This window comes from Podarcis muralis, chromosome 13 (assembly GCF_964188315.1).
Source record: "Podarcis muralis chromosome 13, rPodMur119.hap1.1, whole genome shotgun sequence".
Taxonomy (NCBI): Eukaryota; Metazoa; Chordata; class Lepidosauria; order Squamata; family Lacertidae; genus Podarcis; species Podarcis muralis.
In genome coordinates this window covers 8,675,600-8,698,155 of record NC_135667.1, presented here as the reverse complement: position 1 = coordinate 8,698,155, position 22,556 = coordinate 8,675,600, and the positions used below count along the sequence as shown (strand labels likewise).

The 22,556-nt window shown below is 41.5% G+C and overlaps 2 protein-coding genes across 2 annotated transcripts; both read right to left on the bottom strand.

The window, feature by feature from the left end:
* Positions 1 to 4,094: 4,094 nt before the first annotated feature.
* Positions 4,095 to 10,010, bottom strand: LOC114583565 (vomeronasal type-2 receptor 26-like). The gene is made up of 6 exons (XM_028704857.2): positions 9,748 to 10,010; positions 8,836 to 9,127; positions 7,268 to 8,119; positions 5,976 to 6,203; positions 5,407 to 5,533; positions 4,095 to 4,996 (listed from the first exon to the last, which is right to left on the bottom strand). Exons 1-6 carry the CDS (start codon positions 10,008 to 10,010, stop codon positions 4,095 to 4,097), a joined length of 2,664 nt encoding a protein of 887 aa, XP_028560690.2.
* A 3,311-nt stretch (positions 10,011 to 13,321) lies between these two features.
* Positions 13,322 to 18,680, bottom strand: LOC144325225 (vomeronasal type-2 receptor 26-like). Its single transcript, XM_077917842.1, has 5 exons — positions 18,474 to 18,680; positions 17,213 to 18,073; positions 16,075 to 16,302; positions 15,004 to 15,130; positions 13,322 to 14,223 (listed from the first exon to the last, which is right to left on the bottom strand). Exons 1-5 carry the CDS (start codon positions 18,678 to 18,680, stop codon positions 13,322 to 13,324), a joined length of 2,325 nt encoding a protein of 774 aa, XP_077773968.1.
* Between the last annotated feature and the right edge of the window lie 3,876 nt (positions 18,681 to 22,556).

The window sequence follows — 22,556 nt, the reverse complement described above, 5'->3', positions numbered from 1 at the left end:
TTATTTAAAAGAGATAATGGAAAAGGAAATGTGATACGGAGGAATGTTTGGGGTATGGAAGATTCTTACTATGAAATGTCGAACAGGTTATGTTTGGGGTGTTCTTTGAAGAAAGCTTCATAGAAAATATAATAGATATGTGAAGTAATTCCACCAATGATGAAGTCACCTGGCTGGTACCAGTCATGTGGAACAGGAATAGGATCACTCACAGGGCACCTCATGGTATTAGAGGTATCATAAACTGGAGGTGTTAGAAACAGCAACATCAATCGCAGCAACATCCTGACAACCAAGCTTCCGTCTGAATGCAGACTTTCTTTTATTCATCCCTACTAGCTGCCTAAGAAAAGGCTAGATTGGATGATGCATGGCTCTGTTCACCCAGCCTTATAATAGAGAGAATGAGCTGCATTTAATCAAAGTGTTACAAACGCATTATTTGAACACCAAGGTTACAGCATCAGGAATTGAATTGGAAGAGCCCTGCCTGCCTCCGGCCCCTACACCATCTCTCAGTATGTGGATTTACTTATAACCACTTTCAGGCTCGCTGCTTGTTTTCTAGTTGCTTGCAGGAAGTATCTGGAGATGAAGAAATTGCTGTGATAAGGATGATTGCAGGGTAGGTTTATGAATTACTTCTTCAGAGTCTTGAGTCTGAGTGGCACTTTTCCTCCCCCTCCCCTCTCAGTTCTGATCCTTAGAGGCAGAAAAACTGAGCGAAAGGCTTTTCCTTGATGAGCTAATGACAGCAGGAAACTCAGGGTGAAGTCATTGGCTAAATAGCAGCGCTACATTTTTAGATAAAGGACACATCCCAACTCCATTTCTTTCCTAGCCAAATGGAACCAACACATCTTTATGCAGTAAAGCTGTAGTTTTAAAACAGATGTCTTGTCTCACTTGCATGAACCAACAGAAGGTATTGCTGTGTTGGAAGAATGGGCAAATATTTTCAGCCTGAGGACTGAATTCCCTTCACAGTAACTTAGTCCAGAAACCATAGTGCAAAATTCTACAGCACAATTTCAGGCAGGAGTGAAATTCTGCCAGAAGATTCAGCCTGAGCTCAAAGATATGCCCTGGCTGCCAGTTTGGTTCCAGGCTACGGTCAAAGTGTTATTAATCACAAAGGAAGCCCTTAACATATCAGCACTAGTTTACTTAAGGAATTGCCTTCCTTCACATGTGCAAGTTCAATAACTTCCATGAGTAGAAGTGCTGCAGTGTCTGTTTTCAAGTGCTATGCAGTGTCTGTTATGCATTTTTAGGTAGTTGTTCCTTTAGTGCTACACAGTCTGTACTTTGGAACTCCCTACCTATTAACATTCAGTATTGCAGGCGCATGTGCAGTATACCCTGGGGCAAGTGTGTGTGGGGGAGACACAATAGTATTCTGGAGTTGAAAATGGCCACAACTTTATTGATAACAGGTGTAGGTTATCTTTGGCCTAGGCATTAGGTAAGTATCCTGACTCAGCCTTCTGGCTGAAGGCTGATGTTGAACAGGGTCATGCCTGGGCTAGCATCATCTCAAGATACAAGTGTACTAGGCTGCTCTCTCCCTTGCTGCCATTGGAAGTTCTATAGCCCATCCACTTCCCAGTGGGACTTCAGGACAGAATCTTCCATGCAGACTCCTTTACTTTGGTACCGTGAGGTATCACACCTGCTCAAAGGAGCGATGCACCATCTCACCCTCCACCCCAACCCTGTCCCAAGCATATTGACATTACACATTCACAGTAAGTGTACTCTTTCATGTGCCTGATGAAATCTTATCTGTCTTGTGGGCCTATCCAGACATATGATTTGTTTTGTTCTGTTCTTGAATTTGTGTGACATACATTGTGCTGCTGGGGTAAAATATTAAGAGTGCCTTTGATGTACCAAAAACTTTGTTCAATGATTAAAGTACCATATTGGATTATCCCATGTCAGATTATTCTTGTCATGCCTAGGCTTCCTGACACACCACATTTAATGGTGGATGCTCTTTAATAATAATAACAACAACAATAACAATAATTTATTATTTCTACCCCAGCTCTCTGGGGGTTGTGAAGAAGTTCAGACAGAGGGGAGGGAGAGAATGAGACATGGCCTCACCCAGACCTCCTCAGGAAGAATCAAGGAGACTAAAACATAATCTGACTTCTTGACTGCCTTCCTGCAATGCAGAAATAGGGAAACACTGGGTGCAAGTCCTCTGCCAAGAATAAGCCTCTGAAAACAATCCAGAAGAGTGGGAAGATTCTTCCTTTAATTTTGCTAATTGGATAAAACTAGGAGGCACTCTCTGGACAAGATATGCAACTGAGATTGCAAATTTAGAAAGATTTATAGTAATGTGTGGGTGGGTGGGGGGTAATAAAGAAATAAAAAAAGAAATAGCCACCACATTGAGAAGAGTGTATACTCCCTCTCCATACTATCCTACAAAGGATTTCGGGGCAGGGAAGAATCTCAATCCCTTAAATTTAGCTAACCAGTTTGAACCTCACCCCCAGCCCTCATGCTGTCTTGTCAATGACACACTCCTCCATTGCCTCCCTAGACAAACAGATGGCAACAGATTGGTTCGGGTCCGACCTTCCAGAGCGGGATAGTGTGTGTAGCGAGAGTGGGGAAGTGTCAATAAAATGATGTTACAGATAGGTAGCCGTGTTGGTCTGCCATAGTCAAAACAAAACAAAATTCCTTCCAGTAGCACCTTAAAGACCAACTAAAGTTGGTCTTTAAGGTGCTACTGGAAGGATTTTTTTTTTGTTTTGAATAAAATGATGGTGATGGTGATGGTGATGGTGATGATAGGTAATGGGACTCCACGTTGCTCCAAGAGAGTGAGGCAGCTTACATTGTAACTGCTACTGAAATGGATGTGGGGGCTCCATTTAGCAGGAGAAAATGCTTACACATATTACAGAAGGACAGCCTTCAGCATGCCCCCATGCAGACCTTTTACCGCCTTCTCAAAGCCAGGTAAGCAAGGTGGGTTTTGGGAAGGAGGCATGAGGCTCTGGCAGAGTCCTAGAGCCCTTCAGCACCTAGTTCTAACTAGGCGGTAGGTAGAAGTAGTTTCTCCTGCTAAGGTGGAGTCCCCATCATCTATTTTCATAGCACTTACAATGGAAATTGCCTCACCGACTTGGAGCAAGGTGGGTTCCCAATACTCATCACCATCATCATTTGATTGCACTTTCTCCAAACATACTACCCTGTTCCAGAGGGTAGGGCTTGAGCCCATGGATTTTAAGAAAGAAGATTCCAACTAAACATCAGGAAGAACTTTCTGGCAGTAAGAGCTGTTTGACAGTGGAGCAGACTCCCACGAGAGGTGCTGGACTCTACTTCATTGGAGAATTTCAAAAAAAGGGTGGATGGTCATCTGTCATGGATGCTTTAGATGAGATACCTGCATTGCAGAGGGTTAGACAGGATGACCCACAGGATTCTAGGATTATTTTATTCTATAAAAAGTGGACAAAATGACTTAAGTGAAAAATAAAGGAACATATTTGAAAATCAATCACCCCCAAAATAATTTAAGAATAAAAAAGCAAAACAATAAAATAGCAAATATAAAAACATGCCAAAAGCAGCCTCTGAGTACTATAAATGTAAAAAAGATTGCAAAATCCACATTACTTCTCCTGGTAGCAACAAATATATCAAGGGAATCTATCTCATGATGTTCCTCAAAGTCCTTCTCCTGCAGCAGCTTCTAATAAGAGTTTCAAATGCAGGGGTTGGGATTGTTTGAAAGACCTTCCCAGAGGGACCCTAGGAAGAGAGAAAACTGGAAATGCTTCTTTGGCTCCTAATTGTTTCTTTGAAGTCATAGGCAATGCCAGTTGTGAGACATGCGGGTGCAGTTTGTCAGGAATGGCCAGACAATGGCTTGTTGCGCTAAATTGGATCCACTGGCCAGAGGTTCCTGATCCATGAGCTAAGATGACAGAGCTTTTTTTAAATCTGCTTTAATTTCACATTCCTAAACATTCCAAAATCCCTCCCACAGAAAAGTATCACCCCGGAGGAGGTTTCCTTTATATACAGCAATACAATACATTAAAGAAAAAAGATACAGTTTACATCTTTCTCCTTATAAGTTGCTCCCTGTTGTTCAGCTCAGGCCTCAGCAAAATGATGTAGCATTTAGGGGCAAAGATGCAGCCCAACAATCCAGCACTGGAGGATAAGATGGAGAAGATCTCCACCACCACCATGGATTTCCCTTTGGTGCTCAGATAGGTTGGGACAAAAGACAGCCAAACACTGCAGAACAGCAACATACTGAAGTTAATGAACTTGGCTTCATTGAAACTGTCTGGCAATTTGCGAGCTGCAAATGCCACAATGAAGCTGGCAGTGGCCAGGAGGCCCATGTAGCCCAGGACACAGTAAAACATGGTCACGGACCCTTCATTACACTGCACAATGATTTCTTCTGCTACTGAGTCCATGTCTAGATCGGGGAATGGGGGAGAAGTCAACAACCACACAGTACAAATACTTGCTTGAGTAAGAGAGCAGGAAAGGACGATGGCATAAGTCAGCCGTTTCCCTACCCACTTCCTCATGCTAGACCCTGGCTTAGTGGCCATGAAAGCTACAACTACAGTGACAGTCTTTGCCAATACACATGAAACAGCCAGTGAGAAGACGATGCCAAACATTGGTTGGCGAAGAAGGCAGGTCACTTTCCCAGGGTGTCCGATGAACAGAAATGATGAGAGGAAGCAGAGCAGGAGCGCAATGAGGAGAGCGTAGGTGAGATCCCGATTGTTGGCTTTGACAATGGGAGTGTCTTTGTATTTAATAAAAGTTCCTATCACGAAAATTGTGAGCAGTGAAAAAGAAAGAGCAAGGGAGGCCGATCCGATCCCCAAAGATTCATCATAAGAAAGAAAGCTGATTGTTTTGGGGATGCATTCATTTTTGTTCTTGTTTGGATATTGATCTGCTGGGCATCTGACACAGTCATCCATATCTGAAATAGAGAATATGGTCAAATTTCAGTGGCAATTCATTCATGCTCTTTGCTTCCTGTTGATCTTAACTTTCTGATTTGTATTCGGCTGCTGGTCATGTAATATTATGTGAATTACCCTTTGAGTATTTTGCTGAATTTGCCATTTTTTTCTTTAAACAATTCAAACTGACACTCTAAGCACATGGAGGGCTTATTTCCGCCTGATGCTGTATACATGCCCAATGCCTTAGCCAAACTTACTCTTCTCTGTAATCAATAAAGTTGTGGCCTGGTTCAACCCAATACCAGTCTCCTGTGTCATTCATTATACATCTGTACTGGCAAATGCAAAATGTAGTCATTATTTCTTTTACAAGGATCTGACACAATAATCATTAGTAGTATTGAACAAGTAAAATGCCACTTACCATTCTGTTCTGAAATCTTCCCTTCTGGACACAGAGTACAATCGTAGCAGCAAAATTTCTTCCCTTCCTTCCTTTTCTTCTCATAACCAGGATGGCAGTGGTCATTACATACAGAAATGGGCACCACCTGTCCAGAAATTGGAAATAATTTCATAAAGGAGTGATATTGCTTTAAAAATTCAGTCACCTCAAATAAGAAAGTGAACTGCTCATCCCCTCCAGAACAAACAAAAAGAAAGAAAAAAGGAAAATGAAAGCTGTTCCAAATAAAGCACAGCCATTGGAAACCAGAAAAAAGGACAAGGCACAGGACATGGATTAAGCTAGGGCCACTTTATTAGCTGTAACTTTAGGAACCAGCCCATATCCTAAAATGCATATCTGCGAATGAAGCCAGAAGAAACTAATTGACAGCCTTGGGATCAGATTTTGAAGCAATATTAGCTCTCTAGGAATACAGGGAATTTTGTGGTTTTGTTAGCCCTATTTAGACATAAAAAAGAAGCTATCAAAGATAAAAGTGGTTATCTGGAGCATGCATCAACTCAAAGCATTCCTAGATTTCAAACCTGGTTGAAACCTTTGTTCCATATAATCAGGTCCTCATGGATGATGAATTCTTTTCTATTGGGAGCATAGGGATCCACCCATCCAACCTTCACTTGAAGGAAGGACTTGTTTGGGAAGGTGAGCATGTTTGTGATGTCAAATCCACTTCCCATTTCTCTTCTATTAGTAAAGAACACTGTTTCTCCAGCTGAGTTGTTAAATGAAATGTCAGAAAGAAAATGGTGCAGCTAATTGAAAAGAACAATGAAGGGGAGAGAACATAATGTAGGTATTGAGCAAAATGCCATGATTTACAAAGACCTTTCTTTATGAGCATTAATTATGGAGCTTCACTTTACATAGACCAAGTATAAAAAAATCACCTGTTTTGACACAGCAGATGGGGACTTCTGGGGAAGGAAGATGGCAGACTGAATGTCTCCTTATATACCTATATATGTTATCTTAAATACTTTTCTATTTATGGACTTATATATGTGTGTTACCTTATACACTTAACTATTATTTGCATTTTCACCATTCTCCTCTGCAATATCTGTACTGCAGAGGATTGTAAATTTAGTTTGTGTGTAGAAAACAAAAAATATGAAGTAAAAAATATGAAACAAAAAGGAAATGTGATACAGAGGAATGTTAAGGGCATGGAAGATTCTTACTATAGAACCTCGAACAGGATCTGTGCTGGTGTTCCTTGAAGAAAACTTTGTAGAAAACGTAATAAATATGAGTAACACTGCCACCAATGATGAGGTCTCGTGGCTGGTACCACTCATGTGGAACAGGAACAGGATCATTCACACGGCACGTCATAGTAGTAGAGGTTTCTTTGTCAGCCAGTGATAATTTCCGAAAGATGTGTAAACTACTTTCTAGCTTTAAGAAGGAAATTAATCTAAGACATTTGTGTTAGGAGATTGGGAAAATATTGGCTAACATAAAGTAGATCAGGTGGATGTCATCCTTGGGTGAATATTTTGAATAATTTCTATTATGTAAGAGACAGAAAATCTTTTATTATTTTGTTCTATTTTTCGTGTTCCTTTGGTGTTTTGTTTTCTTCTCTCTCTCAAGATTAGCTTATTTCATCCTATTTTATTATTAAAAAACCTTTAACAAAATCGTATCAAAGATAAAACAAAAATATTAAAGATGAAATAAAATCTTGTAAAAAAAATGACCAATACTGCTGTAGCATGACTTCTCCATTGGAACTGTTATGAAATGTTAAGTTATACCCATAGTTTCAATGAAATAATCATATTTTTCTTGGTCTTCGTTTCTAGAATATTACCTGCCAAGGCTGCAGATTTTGAAGTTTTAATTTTCCAGGGCTCCCCTTTGTTCTCTGCTTTGATGTAGACAAATGAATGGCATGCAATGTGTGAGCCACAATATAAACAGCATTGTAGATACTATAACTATGGCCAGATATTTCCATTGCAAACAGAGACCTTGGAAGACTGTCCAAGCTCTCCTCCCCAGTACACACTTCATTGGTGTTCATTGGCGCATCAGGATTTCGAAATATACAGTCAAATGCTTGCTCCCAGAAGACTTTGAAGAAACCTCTCTGGGTCCAGGAAGGGTTTACGCTTTGAAGAAATTCCTTGAATACTAGAAGATTTTGTGAATGAATTGTGAAGGATATGGCACCTTGGAAGAGCTGAAAATCCAGAAACCTACAAATTCCTGCTAATATGAAATCAGTCTGGGCTGTCAAGATCCACACCTTTTTGAATCCTGTGTTTTCCTTATTGGTTAGGTACCGCAAAAATATAATAAGTCTCAGTGCTAAAAGTGTCAGGGATTCTCCATAGACAATATATGTAGTGACTTTATTGTCTGTCAGTGGCATATATATATTGACAGCTACATCACCCATCTCTTCCAGGTTATCAAGATGTGCTATTTGTTGGATTCTTTGTGTAAAGGCTGAACAAATTCCATTTTGAGAGAGCAATGGTTGGAATTTATTGTTGAAATATTCTCCACTGTTATCATTAGGAACAAAGAGCCCAACCCATGTCCAACCAAAATGCTTAAGCAAACTGATAATCCCTGTGTACTGGTGGGCTTCATTGGGCACCATGCGATAAAAGGATGGGAATTGAGTCTCCTCTGGAGGAAAGGAACCATATGCCAGCTAAAAGAAATTGTAAAGATGTTATGCAGTAATGTTGAAATAATTATCTAACCTTCATTTAAAATAGCATTCTGATTTGCAATTTGACTAGATCGGTCTCACATGCCTAGGTAGCGATAAAGGGACACCTGACTGTTAAGTCTTGTCACGGACGACTCTTGGGTTGCAGCACTCATCTTGCTTTACTGGCCGAGGGAGCTGGCGTACAGCTTTCGGGTCATGTGGACAGCATCAGTAAACCGCTTCTGGCAAACCAGAGCAGCGCACGGAAACGCTGTTTACCTTCCCGCCAGAGCGGTTCCTATTTATCTACTTGCAGTTTGATGTGCTTTCGAACTGCTAGGTTGGCAGGAGCAGGGACCAATCAATGGGAGCTCACCCCATCACGGAGATTTGAACCGCCAACCTTCTGATTGGCAAGCCCTAGGCTCTGTGGTTTAGACCACAGGGCCACCCGCATCCCAGAAGGGGGACGCACATGCCTAGGAAATAACAAGGAAAAGGGGAAGGTGGAATAAAGATTTAGTGTTGGGTCAAATTAAAACTTATTCAGTGAAGACCCATTGAAATTGATCATTAATATTAATCCGTCTGCTTTGAGTAAAATTGCAGAGTAAATATTACCTGATGGATCTACTCTGAGTAGAACAAGCCTTGTATATAACTCATAGAGGTTGGAAGAATAAAAAACCCCATCAACCCTACATATAGCTTACTTGTGGAATCTTGTAGAGATCTAATATGTCTACCATATGGAAGGAAGTATCAGAGCCAAGTCCCCCAATGATGGATATGAGGGTTTTCTGTCTGTCACATTTGTAATTGGGAATGAATCTCCCCATTTTGAAGAGGAGGTCAAGTGTAGTGCGGTAGGTCATCCTTGCATCAAAATAGCTGTCATGGATGTGGAAGCCAAGTGTGACATTGTGCAAGATGTTGGGATTCTCATTTATTTCTTTCACAGCAAATGCCAAAGCTAGAACATGTTGGTAGAATTTTGTCACCACACTGAAAATAAAGCAAATGATTTATGAAAAAGAATATAGTGTAATACTGAACACATTCTGTTTCAAATTGATTCATACTGAAATGAAATTATTTTATTTGCAATTAATGCATCTAAGCTGATAAACACCACACAGTCCAGTGAATATTGAACACTGATGATCGATCAGGGCGTTATTAATAATAATGGTAATAAGCAACTCAACACCCTGCCCACAGTGAAACATTAAAGTACTGTGAAAATTAGTTAGCAAAGGGGAAGAGAACTTTGGTGAAATTGGAGAACATCATTGGCAAACCTCTAGTTGTATGTTTTGCACATCTCCTAATATATGTTTTGCATATCTCCTAATATATGTTACCATATACACTTCACTATTTACATACTTATATATAAGTTACCTTAAATACTTATCTATTTATATATTATATATATGTTACCTTATATACTTAACTATTATTTTCATTTTCGCCATTCTCCTCTGCAATATCTGTACTGCAGAGGATTGTAAATTTAGTTTGTGTAAACAAAACAAAAAATATGAAGTCTCTTTCTGTACCCCATTGGAAAAAAAATAGGAAATGTGTTAGAGAGGACTGTTAAGGCCATTGAAGATTCTTACTGTGGAACATCGAACAGGTTCTGTGTTGGGTGTTCCGTGAAGAAAACCTCATAGAAAACATAATAAATATGAGTAACTATGCCACCAATGATGAGGTCACCTGGCTGGTACCACTCATGTGGAACAGGAATAGGATCATTCCCAGGACACCTGAAAGTATTAGAGGTATTAGAAAGAGGAGGTATTAGAAACAGCAACACCAACAGCAGCAGCATCCTGGCACTCAGGCTTCCTTCTGAACTCAGACTCTTGTGTTCATCCATCCTAGCTGCCTTAGAAAAGGCCACATTGGATGATACATGGCTCAGTTAACCCAGCCCTATAACAGAGAGTGTGTGCTGCATTTAATCAATGCGTAACAAATGCATTCTTTGAATACAATCAGGTATTTCAAAATCAGAAATTTCATTGCTAGAATCCTGCCTGCCTCTGGCCCCTACCCCAGGTCTCAGTGCACAGGGTTAGTTATAAGCACTTTCAGGCTTGCTTGTTGTTTTCTAGCTGCTTCTGGGATGCATCTGGAGGTTTGACCTGGTGAAGAAATTGCTGTCATTTGGGTAATTGATGGGTATGATTATGAATGACTTCGTCAGGGTTTAGAGTCTGAGCGGCTCTTTGACTTTTTTTTACTCACACTTCTGCTCCTTAGAGGGAGAAAAAGTTATCAAATGATTTTCCATGGTAATCTGACAACAGGATATCCAGAGTAAAGTTATTGGGTAAATAGCAGTGCTAAATTTTGAGATAAAGGACATATCCCAACTCCATTTCTTTCCAAGGCAATAGGAACCAACTCTTCTCTATACAGCAAAGCTCTAGTTTAAAAACAGCTGTCTTGACTCAGTTGCAGGAACCCACCAATCTATTACCATGCTGGAGAAATGGGGAAATTTTACGTTTTGCATTTTTTTTAAAAAAAATTAAATTTTCTTAGCAGTTACAGTGGAACTTAAGCAAGGAGGGTTCCTCATCATAATGATCATGATCATCGTATGATTGCTACTCCCCCCTCCACCCATTCCAGACACAAAAAGTTCAGCTTTCTTAGGGCAATCACCAGATAGCCACTCCACCGCCACTGAGTCCGAGCCACCCACGTCTGAGCCTGAGTCAGAGCCAGGGCGGAACCGGAGCAACCCGAGCATAATTTTTTATATTTTAAACCCAAAATCCAAGTCATTTGCTTTAAAATGTCAAATCCCCCCGGATGGACATGGAGGAGCACCAAAAGAGTAGGCATGACAACCCTAAACTAAATATCAGGTAGAGCTTTCTGACCGTTAGAGCTGTTTGAAAGTGGAACAGATTCCCAAGAGAGGCAAAGTATTTCACTGAAGCATTTTAATGAAAGTTTGGGTGGTCATCAGTCATGGATACTTTAGTTGAGCTTCCTGCATCGCAGGGGGTTGGACTAGATCAGGGGTCTGCAACCTTTAAGACAAAAAGAGCCACTTGGACCCGTTTCTGAAGGGAAAAAAACCTGGGAGCCGCAAAACCATTGTGACATTTAAAGCATGCGCGCCGCTTTAACAGCGGGTGGGAAGGTGACGTTGGGACGGTGCGTGACTAACGCATACACCGCCCCCATGTGACGTCACAGCCAGTACAGTGCCCGCCACAGTGGCGAGTGTCAGGGCGCACAATGCGCCTCCTCCCCTCGCTAGTATCCGCCCCGGAGCCGCGGCAAAGGTGTAAAAGAGCCACATGCGGCTCCGGAGCCACGGGTTGCAGACCCCTGGACTAGATGATGCACAGAATTCTTCCAAATTCTGGGACTCTTAGATTTTAGTGGGGAAAGTTGCTTAAATGAAAAATAAAAGTATACATTAGAAAATGTACAGGGCAAACTGCTTTGGTCGCTCTGTATGCTGACCTTTGTTGGGAGAGAGATAAAGTAAACATGCCCCTGTTAATTCTGCTCAACCTCTCAGCAGCTTTCAATACCATCAACCATGCTATCCTTCTGGAATGACTCTTCTTTTCTGAACTAAGGGTGGGTGGCACCGCTTTGTGGTGGTTCCAGGCCTACTTGGATGGTCGTTCCCAGAGAGTGTTGCTTGGGGAATGCTTTTCAGTGGAACCTTCAATGTGGGGTTCCGCAAGGCTCAATCCTATCCTACACCTGGTTTAACATCTACATGAAACCTCTGGGTGGGGTTATCTGGAGGTTTGGAGTACATTGTCAGAAGTATGCTGTTGACACTCAGCTCTATTTCTTCTTTACATCTACACATGAGGCAGTGGAAGTGCTGGACCAGCACCTTGCCTTGGTAATGGACTGGATGAGAGCTGACAAACTGAAACTCAATCCAGATAAGGCTGAGTTCCCTAGACCAGATGGGTGGGAGATCGCCTGGTCTCAATTGGGCTGCACTTCTTCTGAAGGATCAGGTTCGTAGCTTGGGAGTATTTTTGGATCCTTTGCTGTTGCTCGAGACTCAGGTGGCCTCAGTTGCCCGGAGTGCCTTCCATCAACTTCTGCTGGTGGGCCAGCTACGCCCCAATTTGGAAAGGGATAGCCTAACTACTGCTGTCTATTCACCGGTAACCTCGTGGTTAGATATATGCAATGCGTTATATGTAGGGCTGTCTCTGAAGATGGTTCAGAAACTTCAGCTGGTGCAGAATTGAGCGGCCAGATTACTCACTGGAGCAAGATGGTTTGAGCATATTACACCAATCCTGGTCCAACTGTACTGGCTACCAATTTGTTTACAGGCTCAATTAAAAGTGCTGGTTTTGACCAATAAAGCCTTAAATGGCTCAGGACTGCATTACCTCAAGGACTGCCCCTTTCCATATGAACCTACCCAGACCCTGAGATCATCACCTGAGGCCTTCCTTCGTGTGCCTCCTCCTCAAGAGGTCCATAGGGTGGCAACACAAAAAATTGTTATTCTCTACAGTGGCTCCCTGTTTGTGGAATGCTCTCCTCGGGGAAATTCACCTGGCACATTCATTTTACATCTTTGGATGCCAGGGGAAAATGTTCCTTTATAATCAGGACTTTGGTTGATTTGATTGACATCCTATGCCCTTTTAAAAGATTGCATTTGAAAATCAATCATTGCAAAAAAATAATTTCAGAATAAAAAAGCAAAACAACAAAATAGCAAAAATAAAAACATGTGAAAAGCAACATCTGAGTAGCATAAATACAAGTGTGCATATTCAGCATTACAGCAAATTTAACAGGCACACTTAGCAGTTTTGCCTGCTCCTAGAAAGATCGAACTCATTATGTTCCTCACACTCTTTTTCCTTCAGCAACTTCTAATAAGACTTGCAGGGGCTAAATTTGTTTTAAAGACCCCTCCAGAGGGACCCCAGGAAGAGAAAAACTGGAAACTCTCCTTAGGCTCCAGATTGTTTCTTGGAAGCCACATAAAATGTCAGCTGTGAGGATGGTAGGTGTGGTTGGCCAGGAATGGCCTAAGAATTGGGGCCTCGGCTGCGCAAAATTAGGCCCACTGGCCAGATGTTCCTGATCCCTGATCTAAGGTGACAGAGCATTTTTACACTAAAACATTTAATATACATAAATACAATATATATATTTTCAAAAAGTTACAGTTTACATCTTTCTCCTTATAAGTTGCTCCCTGTTGTTCAGCTCAGGCCTGAGCACAATGATGTAGCATTTAGGTGCAAAGATGCAGCCCAATAACCCAGCACTTGAGGATAAGATGGAGAAAATCTCCACTGCCACCATGAATTTCCCTTTGGTGCTCAGGTAGGTTGGGACAAAAGAAAGCCAAACACTGCAAAACAGCAACATGCTGAAGGTAATAAACTTGGCTTCATTGAAACTGTCAGGTAATTTGCGAGCTGCAAATGCCACAATGAAGCTGGCAATGGCCAGGAGGCCCATGTAGCCCAAGACACAGTAAAACATGGTCACTGAGCCTTCATTACATTGCACAATGGTTTCTTCCATTACCGAGAACATGTCTTGATCTGGAAATGGTGGAGAGGTCATCAACCATCCAGTACAAATAATTGCTTGAACAAGGGAGCAGGAAAGGACAACGGAGTTGGACAGATTTTTCCCTACCCACTTCCTCATACTGGACCCAGGCTTGGTGGCCATGAAAGCTACAACTACAGTGACAGTCTTTGCCAACACACATGAAACAGCCAGTGAGAAGACGATGCCAAACATTGGTTGGCGAAGAAGGCAGGTCACTTTCCCAGGATGTCCGATGAAGAGAAATGATGAGAGGAAGCAGAGCAGGAGCGCAATGAGGAGAGCGTAGGTGAGATCCCGATTGTTGGCTTTGACAATGGGAGTGTCTTTGTATTTAATAAAAGTTCCTATCACCAAAGTTGTGAGCAGTGAAAAAGAAAGAGCAAGGGAGGACAAGCCGATCCCAAAAGATTCATCATAAGAAAGAAAGCTGATTCTTTTGGGGATGCATCCATTTTTGTTCTTGTTTGGATATTGATCTGCTGGGCATCTGACACAGTCATCCATATCTGAAATATAAGATAGGGTCAAATTTCAGTGACTATTCATGTGCGCCCTTTGCTGCCTGTTGATCTCAACCTTCTGATTTTTTCTGAGCTGATGGTCATTATGTGAATTACCCTTTGAGCATTCTGTTGAATCTATCAGAAATCTGCAAATCCCAGATAATTGTCCTTATTGATTAGTACACCACTCTAAGCAGGATAGTGTGGGTCCAGTGAGGCCACCATCATCCGGCTATGGGAGGTGACGGTCCCCTGGAGCTGTCGACATCCAGTCGCTTTCAGGTAAGGGCAGTCAGTTCCCACTTAGCCAATCAGAGGCAGGGGCTTGGGGGCTGCTACCAGCCCTCCTCTAGCTGATTTAAGGGGTGGCCAGGTTCAACCTGCCCTCTTGGCCAATTGTTTTATGGTTTTCCACCCACCTATATTTACGGCCCGCCCAGGGGGGAAGCATAGCTATAAACGTTTCCCTTTCTTTAAGGGAAATTCCCTTATTCCGAATAGGATTCCTCGCAAGAAAAGGGAAAAGTTGACAACTCCCTAGCACAAGTTCAACCCACCAGGTTCCTACCAAGTAGCAGGTGGGCCGCCTGATGCTGGATACGTGCCCAGTACCTTAACCAAACTTACTCATTCCAGTAATCAATAAAGTTCAACCCAATACCAGTCTCCTGTGTCATTCATTATGCGCCTGTACAGGCAAATGCAAAGTATAGTCATTAATTCTTTTCCAAGGATCCTATGCAATAATCATTAGGAGTATTGAACAACTAAAATGTAATATACCATTCTTTTCTGAAATCTTCCCTTCTGGACATAGAGTACAATCGTAGCAACAAAATTTCTTCCCTTCCTTCCTTTTCTTCCGATAACCAGGACGGCAGTGGTCATTACATACAGAAATGGGCACCACCTGTCCAGAAATTGGAAATAATTTCATAAAGGAGAGATATTTTATTTTAAAAAAATATTCAGTCACTGCACTGCAAATAAAAATGTGAACATCAAGCAAAAAGCATTAGAAAGCTGCTTCATACAAAGCAGAGCCATCAGCCTATTTTTTTGTTAGGAAACCAAGAAAAAAAAGGCAAGACACAAGATCCACTTTATTGGCAGTAACTTTAGGAATTTATAAATAGCGTACAACATGTGTGGGAAATGTTTAAATCTTCTATCAGGCTGTTAAACCCGCTATGACACATGTTTATCTCAAAAAGTCACCCACGTGGTTCACAGAGCCCTATGAAAAGTGGCGAGAACCAGAATTCACCTGAAGTGTAGCTGTACTTACCATGCACAAGTGGGTAGGTGGATAAATTGGAATAGGTCACCTAGCCCACTCTGAGCAGTCAATCGCAAGACATATCATACATTCCTAATGGGCCCAAACTATGATGCTAAGCTTATCTCATGATGCATACTAGAAGGGAAGATTTAGTTCACTGTAGGCAAAGGAGGAGGGAGGAAGCAGGTAGCAGTCACTTATCCTCTGTGGTCTCCTAACCAGCAGCAGAATATAGCAACAAATGAAGTCAGAAGAAGCTAACTGACAGCCTTTTGGCCCCTTCTAGATGCGGTTCAGGCTGGGAACCAATATTAGCTCTCTAGGAATACTTAGAAGATTGGGGATTGTTAGCCCAATTTTGACATGATCTTCAGCTGAGTCATGGAAAGTTTCCTGTTGAAGTAGAGACAAACCATATTCTGCACATGAATAATTTCTACCTGAATCATTCTAAGCTCTGCCACTCATAAATGAAATGCAATAAATATTATTAAAACATTGTTTTTCCATGAATCTATCAAAGGTAAAAGTGGTGGTTATCTCAAAAGTGCATCACATCAAAGATTCTCTACCTGGTTAAAATCATTGTTCCACATAATCATGTCTTCATGAATAGTGAATTCTTTTCTATCGGGAGCAAAGGGATCCACCCATCCAACCTTCACTCGAAGGAAGGACTTGTTTGGGAAGGTGAGCATGTTCGTGATGTCAAATTTACCTCCCATTTCTCTTTTATTAGTAAAGGACACTCTTTCTCCAGCTGAGTTGTTAAATGAAATGGCAGGAAGAAAATGGTGCAGCTAATTGAAAGGGAAAAAGAGAGATAAGGGGCGGAAACATAATGGAGGTGTTGAACTAACTACCATGATTTACAATCACCTTTATGAGCATTATTTAGATACAGTACTGTAGATTCACTTTCCATAGAGGAAGTTTTAAAAATAAGCTGCTTTGACACAGCAGATGGCGGATGAATATCTAACAGGGGATGAACATCCGATGCTCTGAAAAAGTCATTTTCTATGCTGGGAGACTGGGAACCTATCTGCTTCTGTGAACCAAGATAGGGATAAGTGACATAAGAGCAGATGAACCAATATATTGCTCAAAAGCCATGTGAAAGCCTGAATGGGGAATCAGCCTGCAGAAGGCTATGTCTGAGTAGTTTATAATTTATGATTGAGGGACGTTTCCCTGAGTGCCGGTGCAAATTTACAACTGGTGTGTGAGCTACTTTCTGGGAGAATTAATCTGAGACATTTCTGTTGGAAGATTAGGGAAATATTGCCTAAGAGAAAGTAGATAATACTTCGGTGAATATTTTATATAATGTTTTTGATGTTACCGACAAACAGAAATTCAGAAGCCCTTTTTATTTTATAGTAAGAATGAGGTAAATAAAGAAATATATACTAGAAGAAGTATTGACCATAAGGCAGCAGGTAATTGTTTGTGGAAAACTTCATGAATGTAAGGATGGGGGTAAAGACACAATAGATGGAAATTTTGTTATGCATTCAGTAGGAAAATATTTTTTTAAGCCAAATAAACAGGAGCAAATGTAAAAACACAAAACTTTGTCACTATAGTAATTGAGCTATGCTATTACACATTACTTTTGCATGAAAATGTTGATGAAATCTTAGATTGTACTTATTAATTCCATGAAAGAAACATATTTCTTGTTGCTATTCATTTGTAAAGCATTACCTGCCAAGCCCGAATATTTTGAAGTTTTAATCTTCCACTGCTCTTCATTGGTCTTTGCTTGGATCTAGACAAGTATATGGCATTCAAAACATGAGCCACCACATAAACAGCATTGTAGATACTGTAACTGTGGCCAGCTAACTCCATTTCAAATAGAGACCTTGGAAGACTATCCAAGCTCTCCTTCCCAGTACACACTTCATTGGTGTCCATTGGTGCACTGGCATTTGGAAATATACAGCCAAATGCTTGCTCCCAGAAGACTTTGAAGAAACCTCTCTGGGTCCAGGAAGGGTTTATGCTTTGAAGAAATTCTTTGAATACTAGAAGATTTTGTGAATGAATTGTGAAGGATATGGCACCTTGGAAGAGCTGAAAATCCAAAAATCTACAGAGTTCTGTTAATATGAAATCAGTCTGGGCTGTGAAGATCCACAGCTTTTTGAATCCTGTGTTTTCCCTGTTTGAAGGGTCTCGCAAAAATATAATACCTCTCAGCACTATAATTGTTAGAGGGTCTCCATAGACAATAAATGTAGTGACTTCCTTTTCTGTGAAGGGTACATTCATGTTTATGGCTACATCACACATTTCATCCAGGTGGTCAAGACGGATTTGTTGTGGGATTCTTTGAGTAAAGGCTGAACAAATTCCATTTTCAGAAAGCAACGGCTCCAGGTTCTTGATGAAATTTTCTCCACTGTAATCATTAGGAGCAAAAAGTCCAACCCAAGTCCATCCAAAATGCTTAAGCAAGCTGATAATCCCAATGTACTGGTGGGCTTCATTGGGCACCATGCGATAAAAGGATGGGGATTGAGTTGTGTCACTCTCCTCTGGAGGAAAGGAACCATATGAAAGCTATAAGAAAATGTAAATATGTTTTGTAGTTACGTGAAATTAATTTCTTCTGTTCAAGGTAACTCTTTATTCAACAAATATTATTTCAAGCCATTTATAGGTTTAATTGAATGATTCTTCCTTTGATGGCTTTTCTAAGCTTCTTTGAAAATGGCATTTTGATTTGTGATTTGAGCAGATCAATAAAAAAGAAACGTACAGCAAAAAGGGGATAAAGGTGTAAGGTTGTACCCAACTAAATTGTATTGCAAGTAGACTCATTTTTCTACTCAGAGTAGACACATCAGGTAATATTTACTCTAAAGTTTCACTCAAAGCACAATTTTTTTTCTAAGTAGGAAAAAAAACCCCATTGCATACAGCTCAGAAAGGAAAAAAAGACAAATCCCAAATATCTTACCTGGGGAATCTTGAAGAGACCTAATGTATCTGCCATATGGAAGGAGGTATCAGAGCCAAGTCCTCCAATGATGGCTATGAGGTTTTTCCGTGTGTCACATTTGTAGTTGGGGATAAATTTCCACAATTTGAAGAGGAGGTCTAAAGTAGTACGGTAGGTCATCCTTGCATCATAATAGCTGTCGTAGATGTGGAAGCCAAGTGACATTGTGCAAAATGTTGGGCTTCTCATTTATTTCTTTCACAGCAAATGCCAAAGCTAGAACATGTTGGTAGAATTTGGTCACCACACTGCAAATAAAGTAAAGGAATTACAAAAATTAAAATACCACAATACTTTACAGCTTTCTTTTTCAAATTAATTGATACTGAAATGAGTTTCTTTTATTTCTTATCAATGCATCTAAGCTAATAAACAACATGCAGATCAATGAAAATTGATGATTCAATTGCTGTTACAAATGTCAATTATAAGATACTCCTCTCCTTAGTATTCTTGACTATAAGATATGAGAGAAAAGGAAATGTGTTTTGAAGGAATGTTAGGGGCTTGGTAGATTCTTACGCTGAAATATCGAACAGGTTCTGTGTTGGGTGTTCATTGAACAAAATTTCATGGGAAACATAATAGATATGAGAAACAATTCCACCAATGATGATGTCCCCTGGCTGGTACCACTCATGTGGAACAGGAATGGGATCATTCACAGGACACCTGAAAGTATTAGAAGGATTAGAAACATGAAGTATTAGAAACAGCAACAACAATAGCAGCAACATCCTGACCGCCATGCTTCCTTCTGAACGAAGACTCTTTTGTGTTCACCCATCCTAGCTGCCTTAGAAAAGGCTACATTTGATGATGTATGGCTCACTTAACCCAGCCCTGTTACAGAGAGTGCGTGCTGCATTTAATCAAAGTGTAACAGATGCATTCTTTGAATACAACCAGTGATTTCAAAATCAGAAATTTAATTTCTAGGACCCTGACTGCCTCTGGCCCCAACCCCATGTCTCAGTACACAGGGTTAGTTATAAGCACTTTCAGGCTTGATTGTTGTTTTCTAGCTGTTTCTGGGAAGCATCTGGAGGTTTGAGCTGATGAAGAAATTGCCGTCATTTGGGTAATTGCTGGGTGCGATTATGAATGACTTTTCAGAGTTCAGATTCTGAGTGGCTCTTTGGCTTTTTTACTCACAGTTCTCCTCCTTAGAGGCAGAAGAGTTGAGCGAAGGACTTCTCCATGGCAAATGGATGACAGAAAACTCAGAGTGAAGTCATTGCTAAATTTTGAGATAAATGCCATTTCCCAACTCTGTTTCTCTCCAAGCGAATGGGAATCAAGACTACTCTATATAGTTAAGGTGTTATTTTTTTAAGTGGCTTGACTCACTTGCTGAACTGGAGGGATGGCAAACCTTTCAGCGTGAGGTCTGAATTCCCTTCTCAGTAACCATCTGAAGGCCAATTGCTAGGGTGGGTGGAACTAGAGGTAAAAATGGGCAGGATACCGGAAGCAATTTTTACTAATTTATAGTGTCTATTTTTTACCCTCTCTCACACACTCATCCCTATTCCCATTCAAACCACCAGGAGACATCATCACTGTTCAATGATATATTCCAGGCAGGCAAAAACTCAGGATATGAAACAGAGGGACAGTGCTGTGGGCCAGACACAAACTTTAAGCAAAGTTAGGCAAACATGGTTTGCATGGTATCTTTCTAGGATATCAGAAAGGTTCTTACAGAGGAACAAAGGAACAGGAAACCACTAAGGTCACATCCGTGTCCCATCCCGTGAGACTTCCAACAGTATGGAAGGTGTCTGGAGTGTAAACAGAGCCTTGTGACTCTAAGCAGCTGCTCAGCGGCAAACAGAAACTAACGATGAAACAGGGGGACAGTGCTGTGGGCCAGACACAAACTTTAAGCACTGCACACAGTTCTCCCTCCCCCATAGGAGCCAACTCCAGGGAGCTGTGGGTGTTTGAACACCCAAAATAATATAATTGTGGGGGCCTGGCATCCACAAAATCAATGAAGAAAGTGAGAGAAGGAGTTCAGGTCTGCACATCACAGCCAACCAGCAAGGCATCCTTTCCCTGGGAGTAGGGCTCTGGTGTGAAGTTAGAGTCTCCCTGCCTCTGAGTTCCAGTCCCTCCATGGAGAAAAGGGTGACTCACTGCTGCGTGATGTTGCATGCCCATGTGTGGTGGCGGGCACCCACAATCCTGAGGACGAGATGGTGCCTGCTCTCCCCTGCTGTTTTTAAACCACTCCCTACCTTTTTACATTAGATATTGCACAGTGTGCCCTGGAGACAGATGGAGAAAAAAATAAACAATGTTCTGGAGTTGAAAATGGCCACAACTTTTTTGATTCTGAATATAGGTAGACTTAGGTATTGTCTATGTGTCCTGAGTCAGCCTCCTGGTTGAAGCTTGATGTTGAACAGGGTCATGCCTGGGTTAGAGTCAAGAGACTGATCTACTTAGCTGCCCCCAATCCACCATTTAAAGTTCTATGGCCCATCAGCTCCCTAGCTGGGATTCAGGACAGAGTCTTCCATTCAGACCAATTACTGGAGCACTCTGTGTTATCACATTGGCTTAAAAGGGGTGATGAACCATCTCATTCCCCCACCCCTGGGCTCTGCCTATCAACGTTATACATTCATAATAACTGTGAATCTTACAAAAAATGTTACAAAATCTTCCAGTTATAACTGCTGCTGCTGCTATTATTATAATAGCTAAAATTCGGGGGGGGGGGGCATATCTTCTGCTATAACTGAATGGATTGAGAAAATTTGGTCCTTAGTAACTATGATTAAAGGGACGCGGGTGGCACTGTGGGTAAAAGCCTCAGCGCCTAGGACTTGCCGATCGAAAGGTCGGCGGTTCAAATCCCCGCGGCGGGGTGCGCTCCCGTCGCTCTGTCCCAGCGCCTGCCAACCTAGCAGTTCGAAAGCACCCCCGGGTGCAAGTAGATAAATAGGGACCGCTTACTAGCGGGAAGGTAAACGGCGTTCCGTGTGCTGCGCTGGCTCGCCAGATGCAGCTTGTCACGCTGGCCACGTGACTCGGAAGTGTCTGCGGACAGCGCTGGCTCCCGGCCTCTAGAGTGAGATGAGCGCACAACCCTAGAGTCTGTCAAGACTGGCCCGTACGGGCAGGGGTACCTTTACCTTTACCTTAACTATGATTAAACTAATTTTACAAAAGAATACATATAAATCAGGCTAAGATATTGTTGGCATCCATCTGTCTCAAGAAACAATTGAGTGCACTTCCAGAGGTGAAGTCAAACCAGTGTGCTAGCAGAACCAAAAATTACCTCCATGGGGCACAAGCCTGGGCAGGGTATGTGGAGGTCCTGGGCTTCCCAGATGACAAGAACCCCTCCCTCTCAGCCTCACTTATGTGGCCCAAAGGAAAGCAGAGCAATATGTTTTGTACCAGCTTGACTGCAGAAGATGCAAGAAGGAGGCGTATAAGGCACCATCCAACCATCTTGGGGACTCCAGTTTGGATTTGTGTAGGGTTTACTCCTTAGCCTTTAACAAACTTAAAATTAAATGCTATAATTAACAAAAACAACATAGTGCAATAAGATCAGCATGGAGTTTTGTGACACCTTAAAAGGCTGACCAAAACCAGAATACACATCTTCTGGGGCCATGCTTCCGTGAGATTTATGTGACCCATTCAAGAGCACGGCACTCCAAAACACACATTTTGAGATGCCATGGTCTTGTGTGGTTTTGGTGCTGTGCTTTAATATGACAGCATGCCAGCAAAATGCTTTCCCAATTTAATTGGGTGTGCATGTTTGGGTGTCCCACCAACTGATACAAAGTAAGCTACAGCCCATTAACAAAGAACATTAGAATTAAGCTGACATGAACTTAAAACCAGCGCAACTTGCTCATGCACATTGTGTGTTGTTGTTGTTTTTAAATATAGCTTAATCTTAAGGAGAATTTAGTCCAATATCCTGCAAGAGAAGTGGAGTTGAAAACAAAAAAAATATAGCATTGCTGCTTTGTTTCCCAGAACCAGTGTCTTCACTCTGAGCTTCCT